The sequence below is a fragment of the Macrobrachium rosenbergii genome, chromosome 50, assembly GCF_040412425.1.
Source record: "Macrobrachium rosenbergii isolate ZJJX-2024 chromosome 50, ASM4041242v1, whole genome shotgun sequence".
NCBI lineage: Eukaryota > Metazoa > Arthropoda > Malacostraca > Decapoda > Palaemonidae > Macrobrachium > Macrobrachium rosenbergii.
In genome coordinates this window covers 7,325,569-7,345,000 of record NC_089790.1, presented here as the reverse complement: position 1 = coordinate 7,345,000, position 19,432 = coordinate 7,325,569, and the positions used below count along the sequence as shown (strand labels likewise).

At 35.4% G+C, this 19,432-nt stretch overlaps 2 protein-coding genes across 9 annotated transcripts in view; both read right to left on the bottom strand.

Annotated features, from left to right (window-relative positions):
* Nucleotides 1-6,065, bottom strand: part of LOC136832568 (alpha-N-acetylgalactosaminidase-like) — a 109,249-nt gene extending 103,184 nt beyond the window's left edge. Inside the window, exon 1 of one of the 4 annotated variants that reach the window (XM_067093626.1) lies at nucleotides 5,810-6,065. The gene's annotated coding sequence lies outside the window, so the exon portion shown is untranslated. Of the gene's footprint in view, nucleotides 1-5,568; nucleotides 5,663-5,809 lie in introns of those variants that run through there. The other 3 variants (XM_067093625.1, XM_067093629.1, XM_067093630.1) reach the window with 3 other exon arrangements.
* Nucleotides 6,066-13,260: 7,195 nt separating this feature from the next.
* LOC136832567 (uncharacterized) overlaps nucleotides 13,261-19,432 on the bottom strand; it is an 80,773-nt gene continuing 74,601 nt past the window's right edge. For 3 of the 5 annotated variants that reach the window (XM_067093619.1, XM_067093621.1, XM_067093623.1), the window contains 4 exons: nucleotides 19,281-19,412; nucleotides 19,002-19,081; nucleotides 18,392-18,496; nucleotides 13,261-16,062 (listed from right to left, as the gene is read on the bottom strand). In XM_067093619.1, coding sequence (XP_066949720.1) covers nucleotides 15,937-16,062; nucleotides 18,392-18,496; nucleotides 19,002-19,081; nucleotides 19,281-19,412 — 443 coding nt within the window. In that variant the 3' untranslated portion in view covers nucleotides 13,261-15,936. Of the gene's footprint in view, nucleotides 16,063-17,351; nucleotides 17,450-18,391; nucleotides 18,497-19,001; nucleotides 19,082-19,280; nucleotides 19,413-19,432 lie in introns of all 5 variants that reach the window. The other 2 variants (XM_067093620.1, XM_067093624.1) reach the window with 2 other exon arrangements.

Below are 19,432 nucleotides of genomic sequence, written 5' to 3'. Positions count from 1 at the left end.
AGTTACATCACGGACTTGCTACTGGTAAAAGCGCTTGCGCCATCGTCACCCATGGTCAGCACTCTGCAAATAACGGAGCAATTACCCATCTCCTACCTCTAGCAATACTGATGACAGCTTCTGCCGGCTCCGCTTACCGTAAGTAAAATGTGAGACTAGGGGAAACGAGATTGAGAGCAGAAAAGGACGTCCTTCGAGATGACCAAGAACCGTTCAGTAACTGACGCGCCGAAAGGAATGTACAAGAAAATAACTGTTCTATGGTTACCTTGATATAAACAATTAAGGTATGAGTGTAAACGAAAAACAATGAGAGAATGGTACTATCGTTAATTATTAAATTTAAGTTTGGCCCACTTTACTAAAGATTCTATTATAAACATGGTGGCTTCAAACTTGACAGACCACGCAAAACGAACGCGAGAGATGATCTCGACCAGTTAATGGCACATAATTTGTTTAACCACTGAATGAGTCCATCCTTAACCCTGATTAGAGCTTAACCTTGGTTTAGGCAAATAGCTTTGGGCTTCTTACGGTCATTTAATCTGCGACATCAGCACATTCGTAAGTGGCGATATGCGTTTGGTTATTTGACACGTATGTTTTCAGAGTCCCTAAAATGTCCGTTACTTTGGGCAATGGCAATTTGAATTTTAAACACCCATTTAATTAAAACATTTCTACCTCACGTACACGTGACTTCTGAAATCTTGCACATTCTATCATAAAAATCATGTTGCTCACATCTCTATCTTACTCCCATATCCATTAAACGGTTTCACTTCCCCACAAGATGTTTCTGTTATAAATTTTTTTTCCCAAACACGTATCACCTTCCAGCATCTTGACCCGAAGCTATTTGGTAGAAACCACGCTTCTCTACTGAACGACGTATTTTGACCACATCCCATTTTCTTCTTAATCACTCAGTCCCCAACTAACCAGACACTAATCGTCACCCGTAAAATGGAGAAGCTTTCAAACTTGGCATCCCCCAACCCCCAGGCCTCCATATATTCCAGCGACGAAAATTAACCTGGCAGTCTCAACCGAACATATCCATACTTATTTTAAATGCAAGTATTGGCTCATACTTGTAATCAACACTCAATCATTCCTCGGGTTTTTGGAAATCTCAACACGTCATTAGATCCGGCTGGTTTTGACATTACACGGCTTGGCTAGGCATTACACAAACCATCCTCGAAATCTTTCGGTGCAATATCCATAGGCGTTTTTTTTGACACTCGGCTGAACAAAAAGCAACGTACACCGTCTTACTCATAAATATTACATGCTGTTGAGAAATTTGCTAGCATCAGTTCCGTAACTAAAAAGGAAATACAATAACAGCTTGCTGATAGTGCTGAAAGAGTAATGAAGTAATAATGAAATTTCATTTACTTGTGAAAATGTCAAAACCATGACTGGTACTCTTATAAAACAAAAAACCACCATACCTTACATACGTAACGCAATAAAATTTAGACTCATACTTCTAGGTAGCAAAGCAAATTTGCACAGTATATACAAGAGACGACGGGGCGGACAAGCTATGAAGGAGAAACAAGGGAAAGATAATGGAGATAGGGCCTAACAAAAGTGACTGGCATGCCTCTAGAAAGATGAAATATTACGTGAATTAAGCAAATCGTGCGATGAGAGAATTCCAAAACATGGAAGCTGGGGGGAAGAAGAATTGTTACTAAACTGTTCCCTGCAAAATTTGCTATGATTAAAATCCAGAACACAATTCCTAGATAGATCCTACTTGTATCAAGTAACACCAAACTCACTCCTAAAGCAGCCTTTATAATTACAAATGGTGGCCTTTTCTATTCCACTTTCTATACTAAAACTCTCTCAAAATATGGCCAGTCTACACGTTCATGAAATTTGATGCTCATGTCCCTTCCTTAAATCTGTTGAAACAAATGATGCAAGGAAAAAATATAACTTTCAAAACTTTAGATTTATCACCACAAGAGCATCAAGAATGACGACATCCTTGTTGCAGAGCATTCACCTACTGGACTGGAAATGTGCCTACACACTACGGACCTCTGAAATATCCAAGCCTGAATAACTATAGCATAGAAAAAATTTATGACTGCTTATCTATCAGATCAACACTTCAATTACATTTTCTTTTTTGGACAGCTGATTTTCATATACAGTATGTGATAAAAGTATAATTTATGTTCACATTAATTTACAGATGTTTGCAGCCTCCCGGGATCTTCAAGAGATTACTAAATTTGTAGATTTCTTCTCAACAACGGTATTTATGATTTACACCATTGCCAGGAGGATTCATGTTTGACCATCCTCCATAAGCTCTATTATAACAAACCCTTTTGTTGGCATCCAATTACTTGGACCTCTGAAACAATTACTTGGACCTCTGAAACTAATACTCTCTACTCACTCAGTAGGGCATTAGGATCCACAGTCAGTCAATGTGCCAAGCTGTTCACTTCGTAGTGCCGAGGGTCTTTCATTCTTACATTGGTAAAGTATGGAAAGGTACTCCTGACTGTATTTTTGATACTGGAGGCTGTAAAGGTAGTTTGAAGTGCCATGCACCAATAATTATTTTTAGCAGTGTTCTTTGCATGAGTGCAGTATATATGCACTTGCTGATTCATCGTCCTTTGCTGTCTATTTTTAGAAATCATACCTTTATCATTTTTCTGAACATCAGATATCCAAAGAAGAAAATAACAAGAGAAATAGATCAATAAGCTCATAAACAATTCCAACTTATTGCTTTGGTCAGCAGAGGTGAAGTGAGGTGTACGGGATCATGCATAAAATAATTGTCCTGTCTTTTTGGAAAACTGAACTTGAGCAAGTACCAAGATCATTCAACTATAGTACCCCATATACTATGCCACTGGTCATTCAAGCAGTTTAGTTATTGTTAGATTTGGTTAGCACTCAGATGGATACCTTCACAATAAACCAAATGCCATCAGTACATAAGAGCCTTCTACAACCATAGGGCAGAGCATCCCCAAAAAAATACATGCTGAAAATTAGTATGCAATGCCTTCCAGTACTAAGCCTTTTAGAAGGATTAAAAGGCAGATACAAAAGGCTGAACATAAGCTATGGATAACACTAAACATCATACACAGCTGCCCTTGAAACTAGAAATAGGGACACCTCCAGAGGGAAGCCATCATTAGCTCTGGATTAAGAAGAGCTGTGCACCCAATGGCCACAGGAAGTAGGATCAAAGGGACACCAAAACACCACCGTTTCCTCAAGTGGTGACACAGAAGAAATCCAGATGGAACTCCCCTTCTCTAAGGACCAAGTGTGTCTTGGATGATCCAAGTACTGAGTTCCACAACCACAGTAGCAACGAAGTCCTGACTCACTGCAAGGTCAAAAAAAGGCCCCACCCAACTAGCCACAGCTAGCTGTTTACTGGATCTTGTCACTGTACATGCTTGAACGACCAAACCAGCTTGCACCAAATGCATTTCTATATGATACATGATCTGTGTTATTGTAAGTATAATTGGGTTTATTCAATATGAAAAATAAATCAAATTAGGAAACTCCTGTTAAATTATTTTACCTTTGGTTCCACCATATTCCAGCTCCCCTCCCCTTCCTATCTCCACTGTGCTTACATCTAAACTGCTCATAAAAATATGCACACTTCTCGTCATACAGCAATTCAGTTTTAACACTTTTCTATTTGCACACTCCACAGACTTGGTGTCACTTGTAACCCACTGCACAATGTGGTGGTTTCTCAGACTTGTAAGCTTTGCCAAGTACTTATTACACATATCAAATTAATCATGCTTTGAGAGCTCCTCCACATTGTTTTGACTTGAAGCCCCTTAATAGTACTTCCAGATTTCAAGTTGTGGCGAAGTAACAAAGAGAAATCTGAGTCTGGAACACAACAGCAATGAAATAGTTATTTTAAATACAGAAACGTGTGTTTTACCCCAACACAGTTCTAAAAATGCAGCATTTACAAGATAAGCAGTTAGAGAATACATGATTTATTTATTTGGCAAAAATTAATGTCATACCAATACCCTACTAGTAATAACTATTATAATCCCACGTGTTGCCTATGGAAAATTATCCTTCTCTTCTAAACATTTCATTCTGTTTGTTCATTTACTGACATACTGAGAAGGAAACCACAAATGGAAATACTATGTCAATCCCCTTCACCTAAGAATTCAATATCAAATGATGGTCAGGGTCCTGTGGACATATTTTTCATATGGCACATGACGGACAAGTACTGTAAATAATAAGAGATGAATTTACCACAAGAACTACACATGAACACTTCAGCACTTTTTAATTTTATGTAAATGGTTACTTTTGGCCAATAAAAATTTCAGAGCTTCTCCTGGTAAAGTTCCCAGTGTTTTCTAGTTCCTACCATTTTCCCATATCCACTGGCCTGTGCATGAACTTTATTAATTCTACAACCAAAATCAAGACAAAATAACGTAATATCTATCTAGCAGTTACACCTTCCACTGATCAATGCCTCTCCTCAATGAAAAAAAACTACATTTGTCTAACTAACAGCCCATTACTGGACAAATGAAATACATGTGTGACTCTACCAACGTTAACATAAGGAATATGCTGTTAGCCAAGCTAAGGAGACTGGGTGCCTCAACATTAGATAAGATCCAGTGTACAAAGTTAGTTTGAGATAATCTTCTGTACTTCATATTTAAGATTCTGCCAGTCAGGTTAGACCTGGAGCCCTTGATTAGGTAAGGCTAGGATTAATGTGGAAAATGGATGCCATGTTTAGCACAAGCCCCTTTGGGATGAAAGTCAAATTATAAACATTGTGCCCCTTTGGGGTGAAAGTCAAATTATAAACAATGATGGTGAATAACATAAGCATAATCAAAAGTCATACACATAAACAATAGGCAGTAAATATTCCAGTCAGTGACTGGCAGGAACCAGGACACAGGATTAGTCTACAGTTTTACCATATACTCCATGACATACAACTCCCTAGGTTAGGTTAGGTTAAGGACAATAAGGTTAAGCATGTTTTGGGAACTGGCATTGTAAATTCTGCTTATGAGGCCCTAGGCTATAAGTTAAAACCATGGATTTTTCTGACAGCTTATCTTGTGATTATATATTTTAGATCATTCTTGTTGGCACACCTCATTCCTTTTAGATTCTTCATCGCCCACAAATCCTTATTTTTCAACTGAGGTAACCCGCCCATGTTTATTACATATAGGCTAGGCTAGGCTAGGGGACAGAGGTAACAACAAAACCAGTGGTCTGCACCAAAATACAGTCCAGAAACGCAAGACCACGAGATAAGTAGCCGGAAAAACATATGGTTCACAAATCCGGTGAGAAATTAAAGTATCAAACTATCAGGCCTACGGCAAAAATTTCGTCATCATCCAGTGACTGGGCATAAGGGATACGAAAGCCTGCTGGTATTTTACAGATTACCCAATAGTTTTCTTGCAAGCACAAACTTTAACATCTCAAACTAGGTTGGTTCATACTTTGTTCGAGGTTATTTGGACCTACTTAATGCAACGATGGTTATATCCAGTTTTATCCCACTGCTTACGTACACCAGAACACCGGGGAATAATGACCTGTCATCCCAGGCATACACTTTGTTTTTAGCCTAGCCTTTTCTCGTTCATAAAAAAACAGTATTTATTATGGTGTGCGCGGCTAAATACATTCTTCATCTAATACAATGTAGATTCAAGCCCTCACAATAAGAAAACCAAAGAGAATTCAAGGAAAGCTTGGGACTTACCGGTACCAAACGTAAGCTCAGAGCCCTCAATGTTTACATTCGGACAACTCCCACCTGTCTGACATTGAAAACTTTTTATTCTTCTTCTTCAATACAGGTTTTGTAATCTCTTATGATTCCGCCTTTGTAAATATATTCTAATTCAGTGTCATAATTATCATATTCCATCAGTCTAATATTGAAATGTAACAGATTATAAAATTTACCACACTGAAGCTAAATAATTCATCTCCAAGTTGAATGACGTCATTTTTACTTTTTTTCTCAGCGTATCAGGTGCGACGACTCCTTGTCAAATCAACATTCAGTGGTGCAATCTTTTAATCGCTAAACAAAGATACGTCCAAAGGTTCAGTCATTTTAATAACATGCACTATGATGGACCAGCAGTGAACAATGCGCCACCCACCTATGTCTGGCATGCAATTTCTAGCTATTTAATCTATTCAGCCGTACATCTTAAGTATCCTCCTCCCCCTCCCAGGCTTACCACCAAAACCTCCAAATCATCACAGTCCTCACCGACCCAACATCCTAGGCTCTCTTCATGTGATTAGCTATTTAATCGATTCAGCCGTACATCTTAAGTATCTCCTCCCCCTCCCAGGCTCCCCACCAAAACTTCCAAATCATCACAGTCCTCACCGACTCAACATTATAGGCTCTCTTCATGTGATCAAACTTCTCTAAAACATGCACATCCATCTTTCCATCAATATCATTTGCCCTTTTATTCTAATTTTTGTACCTAAACATCACAGTCGTTCATTTTTATGGTTCTGTCCTTTCTCGTTTTTATCCAGCATCAATGTTTCACTTCCATAAAGGAAAGTTGGCTCAACATTCTTTCCATAGTTTTATTTACAAGACCCTCCTCTTTCAAGAAAATTTTTTATTTTATGTTTTTTTTTTCTTTTAACATGCTTTTTTCCCATTATTAATTGTCAAATCCAGACTGTCATAGTGCTCAGGAAAAAGGAAAATCTTAATTTTTTCTTGGTATTTTCAATCCTCTTGATATCAAGGCAGAGGTTAACGTATAGTCTTTGAGCACAAAATTTAAAGGCAGTAAAGCAGACATTCAAATTGCATCTTGGCTCACATAACTTGGGACCTTCTATTCTTATGTTGACTATTACACGCAGTAAGTCATTCAAATATTTTGGACACCCAGTCTTGATAGCTTGGCGAGTCATTACACATTTAAAATACTCTAGCTTTGAAACGGTGCCAGTACAAGTAAAAAAATGCTGGTTTAATTCTACTACGCGACACAACACCCTATATTAGTGTTGCTGCTCTATTTAGCATATTTTGCAGCTCCCTCAGTGGCATCATAAGCAGATTATCACAGAGACGCAATAGTCCACTCTGTTTATGACACAATTATTCACAAGTTTTTTTAGAACATCAATTGATTTTTTTTAAAAAGGCAGTATTTCTAAGATGACGGCCAGTAACCATTACATTTTTATTTGAGCACTGAGACAAATTAAAGCTTGGTAGTACACTTAAGTCATGTACTTTGCCAGTGATGGGAACTACATTATTATTGACATATTTAGTCGAAAATCGCCATTTATTATAATGTATAATTTTTCCTTCCTGGCTATGTAAATTCAGTTTTATTTTTATTTATTTTCAGCTGCTTAATTGGCATCCAATCCTTAACACTGGTAAGAACATATTTTTTCATTTGTATCTGTAATAATAAAGTTGGGTGTCATCTGCAACAGCTCAAACTTTCACCCATGTTCTTGTAGTATGTTTGGTAATCCAATTGTATTAATACAAAATAAAATTGGACCTCATACACTTCCTTGTGGCACTCCTTGTTTCAGGAGTGTCAACTCCCAATCTGTACACAATATTTTCTGTCACACAGGTAGTCTTTCAAATACCCAAAAGCTTCTTTAGCAATACCAACCGAGTGTAAATCATTTAGAATTAGTTCATGAACAACTGTATCAATAGCACCATTGAGGTCGAGCAACACCAAAATGCCTATTTATCTTCATGCATCAGCGCATACAACAGTTTCTACCATTATTAACTGTTAAATATACAGTAATACTAAAGTAACTTTTAGGAATCAGTCAAATCTGTACTTTCAGCATCCACCCAGCAATTATTTCTCCACTACCCCAGGTTCCATTTACCCTTGTTGCCTATAACAATAATAATAATAATAATAATAATAATAATAAAAACCTTGAACTTTTCTCAATAAATTACCTTCTACACCTGACAACCTCAGCAACCCACATTTTGTAATTATTATAGTAATATTGTATTGCAGTGACATGAGGTCACCAGCTGCAAGGTAAACTAGTTAAAATAAATGCTTGAAAGAGTACATCACTCATAAACCTAAGAAAGGTCAATGATCAATGCAATGAGAAAGAAAATGAATGGCACAGCACAAATGGGAAAAAATACCATTAATCCTGGGAAGTAAAGCTACACTTTTGATCTCAACAAGGGCACACAGAGGAATAAGAAGTTTCCTTGTGGGACAACAGTCAGACTCACACGTGCACAATAGGGCTTTTATCTTTCAAGTGGGTGTAAGTGGGTCCCTATTACATGAAGTAAGGTCATTAAAGATTAACAGGTTTGTATAAAAGATATATCACTCATAATAATAATAATCAAGTAAATCAGATTAATGTTTTATCAATACTGATATCATTCGAATTTTACCAGTAAACAACAGTACTTATAGAGGATAATGAAAGTCAATTTTAGGTCAGTATGAATTAAATCACTATTTTTCTTTCCTTTTTTTTATTTTTACACAGGACGAGATAAGTACCATTATTTACACATCTCCAACTCTGTACAATAAAGCCGTTCACAATTTATACAAAAAGCCAATGTAAGGTTAAGTCAACCTGTATAACTTATCATTCGGAAAGTTGAAGCACCTTACTATTATTATTATGGACAGCTCTGTATAAAGTAGTTCACACCATCATATTGAGCCTCATTATCACGAAGTTCCAACAGAAGCGATGCTTTCTAAACCTCCAGTTAATTGGACGACAGAACTTTGATTCACTGGTCTAAAAGTTATGTATTGTAAGCCATATCAGTCACAATAACAATAATGCATCTGTATAAAATATCCTTTTTCCTCAAGCCCAAGGATTTCATACAAAATTATATGAGTATACCTGCAGTAATATGACTGTTACCAGTGAGAAATGATCAACATTATCCATCCTGTACAAAAGTATTATGACCAAACTGACAAAATGAAATGATAGATGGGAATGCTAATGAATTAACCATAACTGCTGTACACAACTGAAGGAAGAGAAGAGAACAGGAGACACTAAAATGAAGGAGAGATCTGTATAAAAACTAAATAGAGTATGATTTTATTTACACACATGTATTTTATCTATGATACTTATACACCTTCTTATACAAGTTTCATTTGGATTAAATTCCTTCATTTTTAAAAACAGTATAACTTACATTAGAAAATGGCTACAAAATAGGATGTCTCTGCAATGTATATATGGGCGGCTCAACAAGGTACTACATTGTTATAGAGTAATATAACCTTGGGAAAGAAACAGTAAATAGCAACTTTTTAAGTGCTGAGAGAGAGAGAGAGAGAGAGAGAGAGAGAGAGAGAGAGAGAGAGAGAGAGAGAGAGAGAGAGAGAGAGAGAGAGAGAGAGAGCTTATGGATTTGCGATAATTTATAGACTGGCCTAACAGAAAAATTGAACATACTGAGAGAATGAGGTGTTTCATTAACAATAAGGATGATGACGATGATGATGATAAAGTTAAGAGAAATGAAAATGTTATTATTCTGATGCATTACCAACACTTGCCACTTCCCTGTAGAACAACCATATTACTATCAGTTACACATCATTTGACTACCTAAGTAAGTGTAAAAATATTGCAACAACCTTGAATGACCCTTGAGCACTCTGGGCCAGTATGGGACTTCTGTTTTTGACACTCATCCATTGATGTCCCGGCATGGTATGCAATACAGTGCGGCACTGAGTTGGCAATTTGGCAATCTTGAAAATTATCCATACCTTTAAAAGTTACCAACTAAACAAAATTTTAACCTACAGTAATTCATGAGGAATACAGTAATACCCTCTGACATTTTTTGAGGAGTACGTTCCTCTGGTTTTACAGATGACAATGCATGTCTTACATCACATACCAAAATGTTTTCTAATGCAACTTCTGACAGTGAAATAATATGTAAGGGTAGTACAGGCATGATTTATCAGCAATGGCAGAAATATTTACGCCACACTGTTTCCACAAACCTAAAGATATAACTTTCCTAGACTCAGCTACAAGTTTCCATAGGCCGTTAAGGCTTTTTCACTTCTACCAAAAACCAAATGATAGTGATGTAGCATTTTAAACCAGAATATCCTACAAGGAAGAAACTTAGTCGAGCAACACCAACTTTTACACAGCTGGATGAGTGTAAACTAATCTTAAATGGTCAACTTCATTGGCACTGAGCAATGCTTTACCATTACAAAATAATGGTAAAACTTTTAGCTTATTATACAAATGATCCCTGTAAGTTTGAGGCCTGCAATGAAGGCTGAATTTTAAGCATGTTCTAATCAAATAAAAATTGATCAATAATTTGTACCTTCAACCATACTTAAAAGTTATGCTATCAATGGTAGTACCCTAAACTAAGATGTCGTGCATGAATTTAATATTTATTACAGTTACAATAACCTGTATTTGTTTGTTTAAATTCGTCTATCATGATTAATCATAAATTTCAACAACTGATATATAACATAAAAGTTAATTCTATAACTTTACAATTCCCAAAAGTATAGGACTTCTTTTTTTGTATTAATATTCATAATCACAATAACTGCTGTCCTGATTTACACTAAAGGATTCCAGTTTTGAAGAATATATATAAAGTTCTCTTGATGCCTGGTAAGAAGGGATCATATTTAAAAAATGCTGCTTTTTCTATTTGGTAAAAGAATGCCTACACAATTTCATTCTACTACATGCCACCCACACTTTCAGGATATGGAAAAAACTGAAAAACTTAAATCATGAAAAACTGAAAACTACCCTATTATGCCTCAGTATTTCCCAGATATAATATCCATTATAAAAGCGTAATACAAGTTTCCAAAACTTTTTACTAGCTGCATTCACTATTTCATTTACATTTCAAGATTTCATTAAGAGACCTATTTCTAAAATCAAAGGCTGGAAGACAAATCAATATATGATCTATATCAAGAAAAATAAAAAATCAGCTGGTATGATAAGGATTTATCTATTTAGATATGCTTTTTTTATATTCTGTTTCCTGTTCTCGGTAACATTACCAAGCAATTAACTTCCTTGCTGTTAAACTCATTTGGCAAAAATGCAAAAATTAACACATATTTCATACATTATAGGCGACATTTGGTCTTCTATATCATGAAAATGCTATTTTCCAGATCAAATTTCTGAATCTTGCCATTCATAACCTTAACTCTACAGCTTGTAACTGCAAAACAGTCAAATGAATCAGACACTTAATACCATTCTGGTCCATATTACAAATAGTTTCAGTAATCAGCTGCAGAAATAGGCAAACAATAGACTAATCTCTGCATCACTACTTAAAATCAATGGCAGTTCTTTGTCAGTTTATTTATGCATAAACTTCTCATGTTTTTTCCTTGCCCAGGCACAATGAGACATCTCACCATTAGAGAAAAATACTGAACTACATATTATGAGTAGCAGTAGAAATGAAATACAGTGCCTGTCAACTATATCCCTCTTATCCCGACAGTTAGCTAATTTCATACGAGCTCAGCTTGTAGTCCACAGATCTAAAATGAAAGTAACCTAAGCAAGTACTAATCTTAGCATCAACAAACACAAATCCCTCCAACTAAGATCATTTGCTACATGGTTGAAGCAAGAACTTTTTACTAAAACAAGACCTACATACTATGCTTTATCCTGTGGCACAGAGGTTGAATATATTCCACCTAAGGAATTTCTTTGTCATGAGAAAAACTTAAGAAATAAGGTTTCAACTAGACAAGAGGCATTTAAGAATTTTACCTAATAATTTCTTGAAAGGTAATGTTATAACAAAGCTGGCATTTACTGGGTAGCGTGGTGTTGCACTAGAAACAAAACGTGTAATTTTGCTTTGGCAACCTCAGGGCTTTCTGGATCTTAGGAACTGGCATGCAATCAATGTAAACTCTTATTCATACAATGCCACTGTAGGAGTAAGGAAAATGATAGGATCAAATACTTCAAAAGTAAGCCACGCTTGTAACTGAAAGTCATACCAACATAAGTCAATGCTATATAATAACTATTAAGGTGAACTCTTTCAGCTTTACATAAATCATAGCGTTAAATGCTTGACAAAAATTGTGTGGGTGGAACACTAACTATTACAATAAATAGTTTGATTCTACTGTTCGGATAGCCTGATCATTATCAGCAATGTTAGTCAAAGACTTTAAAATTGTTCTGTAATTAAATATTCAAAAACCATCAAAAGTTACAGGAACTGATTATTAACTATTCTACATAAAACATCTAAGTAATTTAGGAATGACTTTCATTTTCTTCACATAGTTTGGGTAACAGACATTTATAAACTATTAAACCTAATGTATGCATAGGACTCCGGAAATAAACTATTTTATCACTTGTATTACCCCTTTGTTATTTGTATAGTACCTGGATTTCTAACATGGAAAATATGAAAAGGACTCAACAGAAATACAACAGCCTGCACCTTAACTACTTTGGTAAAGCTGCAACTACTGAGATATATTCAACTTTTTAAATTACATTACTCGTCAAAGCAAACCTTATTTTCAGTACTGAATAGAATAAGAATTGCCTTTGAGATGCTTTTTATCATCAAAATGACAAAAATATTGGGATTATATTGTAAATTAGTTTGGTTCTATATTTTTTTTATATATATTAAACTATACAGAGGCCCTGGAGATGACTAATTCAACTTTGAAAATTACCTTTCCAGAATCTAAAGCTAAAATTGGTAATTCATACCTGAATCAACATTAGCACGTTGAATGGAACGAGTCCCTAAACTTAGGAAAACATGGACCAAAACATTCATTAAGTAAGCTCATCCTTCTTACTTTGGACTGCCATGGTTACCTGGGACAAAATAAGTCAATCTTGAAAATTAATTTCTACAATCTAAAACTAGGAATGACAGTAGGCTAATTTTATACAAAAAAAAATTCCACATTTTCATTGGGAGGAATCCCTACAATTAAAATAAAAAAACAGACTAAACTATTTATCCATGCAAGCTCATTTTTCTTACATCAGGCAACCACGGTTAAAATAACCCAAACAAAGGGATAATAATCAAGATATTTTTTCAAGAGATTTTTTTTTTTTACATTTCGATGACACTAATACATCATTAGGCATCGGTATTTTAGCTTGATGTTCTTACAAAATAACTAGAATCTTTAGACAATAACATCACAAAGTCATTACAATGGAAGCAATGTGAAATTTCTTACTGAAATTTACTTTTGCTTTTCTTATGCCAGCAAAACAAAATGTTCTATCAAAACAAAATTTCATAATGAACCCTACTATCTTAATTTTACTCAAAGTTTCAATTTTACAGCTAATCATTTGGGAATTCAGTATATAAGCAACTGAAGAATTGCTACCCCATTTCTTTTAAAAACCTACGCTTCAGTTGGCAAAACTCATCAAATTTTGAAGACCTAATCTCAACATAATAAAATCTTACTTTTCATTTAAGAGAAAGAGAGCTCTTACATATTTTTCTGATTAAACATTCTTACCAGTGACAATTCTTAACATTAACACTGAAAAATGTAAAACTGTAGGTCACGACAATATATATATAAAAAAAAAAAGCATGAGGTGGGTGCAAACACTCAAACAGTGCCAAGATTTCACCGAACAATTCTCTCTTGCCCCCTGTGCGCTTCCTAATTACGAATCGTTTCGCAATTAGGCATACATTACTCTGTAACAGATGCCATGACAACAATAAATATCAATGATGCTATAACAATTTGTGCAAAATGATAAAGGAGGGAGGGACAATTATCACTTTACAAGCTTGGAATATGACCTATCTCTCTAATACATCTCTCACAAAGGTAAATAACAAATAACTTATAATTTCAGAACAACATAAATCCTCTAAAGCCAATACAGTAATGAAATGGCAGGAGATGATGGCAACACTATCAAACCAATATGCTAAACAACCTTAACAACTGACAATGGCTGTATCACATGGACAAGTTTCACAGGGAGAGACTCCCTTAAGTTAATTAGGAACCAGGCTTTATGAATATAATTTAATAAGAGGGGGAATTACACTATAAAAACACTCCACACTGGAAAAAGCAAAGAAAATAAGTTCACTGGAAAAAACCAGGTTGGTGGAAAGGGAAGACAACTTAAAAGTCTAAATTTTTAAAGAGGGGACTAACCAGCAGACATTAAATGATTTGCCAGGGGTGTCTAAAGGGATGCTGTCAGAGATATAAAAATAAAAACTAAAATTTCTAGTCCCATTCATCTTATGTTCATACCCTTTAAAGACATCCCTTAATTACCTTAAAAATAATCTAGTTGTTTAAAATGAGCAAAATAAAAACTGGGCAACTGGTATTGTCCACAACTACATGTAATAATAGTACTGTACTGCAAATATATGTCCAAGTTCATTTCAAGTATGGCGCTAGTATTAAAAACAAAGCCAATCCAAACCCCTGGGAAATTTAGACATTATAATCTACTGTTGCCTTTGCAACATGTTAGGACATCATGGTACATTACCTGTTGTGGATGGTGCTAAGATGCTGTAACACAATGAAATTTGAAATTAGTAACGAAAAAATTCCATCGTAAGAACAACTTGCAAAAGACATTTCATAGCTTCTGAGCCATTTCAGTTTACACTGTTCTAAGGCATTAAAAACAATGTCTTTAATATACAGGACACGAACCAACTGTTCACGAAACCTCCTTGGTACCTGTTACTCCATGAAAAGCATAAATTTTCTCTTTTTCCCACCACTTGGACAAGTGTTTAAATAATGCCTTACTAGATACCACAAAAGACATCTTGTGATAGACATACAACACAAAAAGTCCTTTTGAAGTCTGTAGCCCAAAAGCAAATTCACGGCCACACCAAAAATATTTGTAGGCAGTGCAAGCCTTGGCCTTGATGAAAAATACCAAGACTTCGGCATGGGGTGGTCTAAAGGTGACAACTAAATTGCCATAATACGGTTGTGCACACACGAAGCACAGCTCAGCATGTGAACAAACACGCAACACCTGCTTTAGGTATTGGGAGAATGAGTGAGCATAGCTGCTACAGTGCACTAATGTCACTCATTATGTTCACATTTGCTAGCAGTACTTTCTAAAGGTGCCAACCTGCCCTGAGGCACATACATATGACCTGAGGCATAGAACTGACCTGACAACTTTCAGAGCTATAAGTGCTTGAGGCACAGAGGCATTTCCATACGAAAACAAGGCCCAATAGTAGCCATACACACCTGAACTGCTGTAACCCATCACAGTAAAGATGTACATTAAGTAGGACAGTGAGTTAAGGTAACAAATTGGAATCCTCACTGTAACATTTGCAATATGAGAACAGCAGTACTACAGACCACTATAAGGCAGACACACTAAATAAATACATATGAAAGAAAATAGAATAATAAAGTACACAGATGCCCCTTGTGTTACGTCCTGCATCTATTGATTTATTTCCTTTTTTTCTTTATTGTTCAGAATGTTGGTTTTGCATGGGTTACATACCCTCACACTCACTGGCATTCTTTCAAACCTGTAGTACATCCAGTCTCCATAAAAGTACTATGGTTTCCTTTCCTCTCCTTAAACTTTAAAGTTGCATCTTATTTCACTCCTAATCACAGAGAAAGATTACAAAATATCACACTTTATCAGTGATTCGGTTCCTCCAGTGAGAAACAAAGTGAATTGTTCCTCAAATGGAAGATTCACAGCTATGGAAGAGTTCTAGACGGGTTGACACAGAACCCCAACACTGCCTCATCAGGCGGGGTCTTGGGACAGATCTTTCAGAAGAGTCGATCGAGCATTCTTTATCTTGTCAAATCTTCTAATCAGGTGGCTATTAGTAGTCTCCAGTTCTTCTAGCCTACTTTGAGCATCCCTCAGCTAATTGAAGAAAAGAAAAAATTTTTTGGTAAAATACATAATGTTCACCAAGCTGTAATGATTTTATTTCTGAACCATGGTGCTAATGTTCCATATAAGAGTACATATTTATGAACCGTGGTGCTAATGTTCCATGTAAGAGTACATATTTAAGAACCATGGTGCTAATGGTCCATATAAAAGTAAAGAGTTCTACTTGTTCAGTGCTCTTTGAAGCAATTAACCAATCAGTATTTGCATAGCTGGTTTAAATCTCAAGTATGTGAAAAGTGAATATGAATTCTAACCATTCAGGCATTTAACTTCAAAAATAAAATATTAGTTAAACAGTGTTAATACACACACACTCTTTTGTGAATGTAAAAACTAAGGCATATAATTTTATTAAAACTTCAATTTTGTCAAAATGATGCAAGCTTATCCAAGTTAGTACAAAATAAAACTAAACAATGTTACAGAATGTCTCACTGGAAAATATTAAACAATTAATGAAATTCTACAAACATACGTCAAGGCTCCGAAATAATACATACTTACTTTAAAACCAGCTCATTTGGTTACTGACTTACACACTACATGAAGTTTTCTGGTTCAGACTGCTACTGTAGTCTACCAAACAGACAAAAAATCCAACCCAAGATATGAAAATTATCTTCATCCATTTACTGTTTAAACAAGTTATCTTATACCAGTCTATTTTGTGTATTACCAATTCAAATGACCCTCCATTTGATTTTGCTAAAAAAGATTAGCTTTTGAAATGAAAATTAAGGAGCTTGTTCATTTTTTTTTTTATAACAGACAAAGTACTAAACAAGGCTAGTTTTCTCCTTAGAAAATCAAGGAGCTAGACAGTGCAGTAAACCTTTAGTTCAGTTTCAAAGTGTGACCATAAAAATACCACATTCATAATTGTAATCATACACAAATAGAAAATTCAGCAGTCGACATTAAGGTGAATGATAAATGTGCCATCTATATCAGGCACTGACTGTTACTGCTTCAATTAATCAAAAAGGGAAAATGTGGCCACCCAACATTTCTATTGTGAAACAAAAAAATTCAGTGTTTACACCCTAAATAAGGAACATAATTACACAAGCACTGATCAACTTGACATAGATCCACACCAGAAAACTGCAACAAACTAGAAAACATGAAATAAAAACTGACCAAACCGTAATGTTTGTCAAAACCTGACATACCAGGCTAAACTTATTCTACAAGGGAAAGGATTTTCAACCAAATTAACTGCACCACATTCGCTAATGTCACAAAAAATTACATACTGTCGACCAGTCCTGTCATGCTTCAATTTATCATACTGCCTTTGGAGATAATTCTTTGTAGTTTCTAATTCATCATATTTTTGTGCGATATCCCTCAGCTGGTGGGGAAAGTTCCATTAACAGGTGGTGCCATATGGAACAAATCAAGAGACGACTGGTTCACATTTTTAGGCACAGAATTACACATTATCTGACAAAAGATGAATGCTAGCTACAAAGCTAACTGAAACTACAGGCATCCCCGGTTAACGGCGGGCTCGGTTAACAGTGATCCGGTTTTATGGGGCTTGTCTAGCAACGAAAATCTGCAATTTTCGGGGCCGAAAATCGCCGATTTCCGCTTATCGGCGCTGATAATTGGGTACTGGTGCTGATACATACCTAACAGAGGTGCTGATAACTCCCGAAAATCACAGAAATCGTCGATTTTCGGTTATCATCACACCCTCAGAAATGGAACCCCGCCAATAACCGGGGACTGCCTGTACTTATACTGTATACAAAAACCTGTAACCTAATTTAAACAGAATATTCTCAAATGAATCAATAGCAAAAAACCAAAGCTTAACTTTAACTGTATGAAGGAAAATATCCTACTTCATATAAAAACACAATAGCAAAATGAAAATCTTAGGATAGAACTAAGTCTAAGTAGATGCAGTTATTCAACAAAATGAGGAGAATTGAAGGTAATCTTCAACTATCATTTTCCTTGCATTAAAAAATTGCTATCATTTTCCTTGCATTAAAAAATTGCTTTCAAATTAATTCTGTTGCTAATCAAGCACACTGCATTATGAACAGTTTAGCATGTATTCACAAACATTTTTATAATGAAAGATGGAAACCTCTGCAACATATTTACATGTGCTGAACTTTTTAAGATGAACAGAGCTAAAATATTTTTCTCAACATAACACAACTTAAAATTGCCTGTAAATTCTATATACATTTCATCATACCTCCTCAAATACTTTTCTTTTTCTAAGGCCCCACATCCAAAAATTTTAGAAGTGAATTAAAATTACATATATTCTCACCTCTCTCTGCAACTTCCGTCTCTCTACTTTTAGTTCTTCTTCACTTTTTTCAAGTTCTTCTGACTGAGTCTTATATCTTGTTGACAAAGCATCCAGTCGCGCCACCTGTATCCAGACATTTAATGAACAATTGCATTTGGTTAATACAAACAAAAGTTACAATGAGGAACATTTGAGACATATATCAACCTTCTGCATTTTGGCAATAAACTATGTTATTTCAGTCATAAGTGCATCCCTTAATAATTAATAACTTATAATACAGTAAAACTTAAGAGAAGATTGAAGTAACTGCCTGTATAAGGAACAGATGTCATTTGAAATCAAATATGCCGACTGCCGTCCATCGGACTAAAACGGACCCAGCAACAACAGAGGAAAACCTTCAAGAAAAGAATATGCAACGCAATACCGACAAAATAGCAATAAAAATAAGAAATAAGTGCAGACAGGAAAAGAACACAGAAAACTGCAGAAATCTGTAGAGGAAAAGAAAGAAAACTGCAAAAAAATATATGAAGTGAAGCCCAAGAATACAGGAGAAATGGAAAACTATCTGAAGGCAAAGACAACATTTAGTACCCAGTCAGTGGACATTGTGAATACTCACGTTTGCCTGCAAAGTTAGCACTTCTGCTTCTGCCTTCTGTACTCTAAACTTATATTCGTTTAATGCTTTGCTTTGCTCCTCTGAAATGTTAAAATCACGTGATTATTGTCAGTTCATCAAAACATTAATGCAATATTCAAAACAATTCTATATGCCTCCCCATTTTCACCAGAGGGGCAGTTAAAAAAAATGTAAAAATTGAGGTCACTTTTAACACTACCACCTCCATGCTATAACAAACACATACCATGCAGCTACGAAAACACAGCTAATACTAACTTGCTTTTTCATAATCTAAACCATTTTCTCTTCTTCTGTTCTTGTTCCTTTCCTCTTCAAGTTCTAGTTTCAATCTTCTAACCTGGTCCTCTAGGTCATTCTTCTCTTCACCAAACTTCTTTAACCTTACATCTGAAAAAGGAAAGATCTGT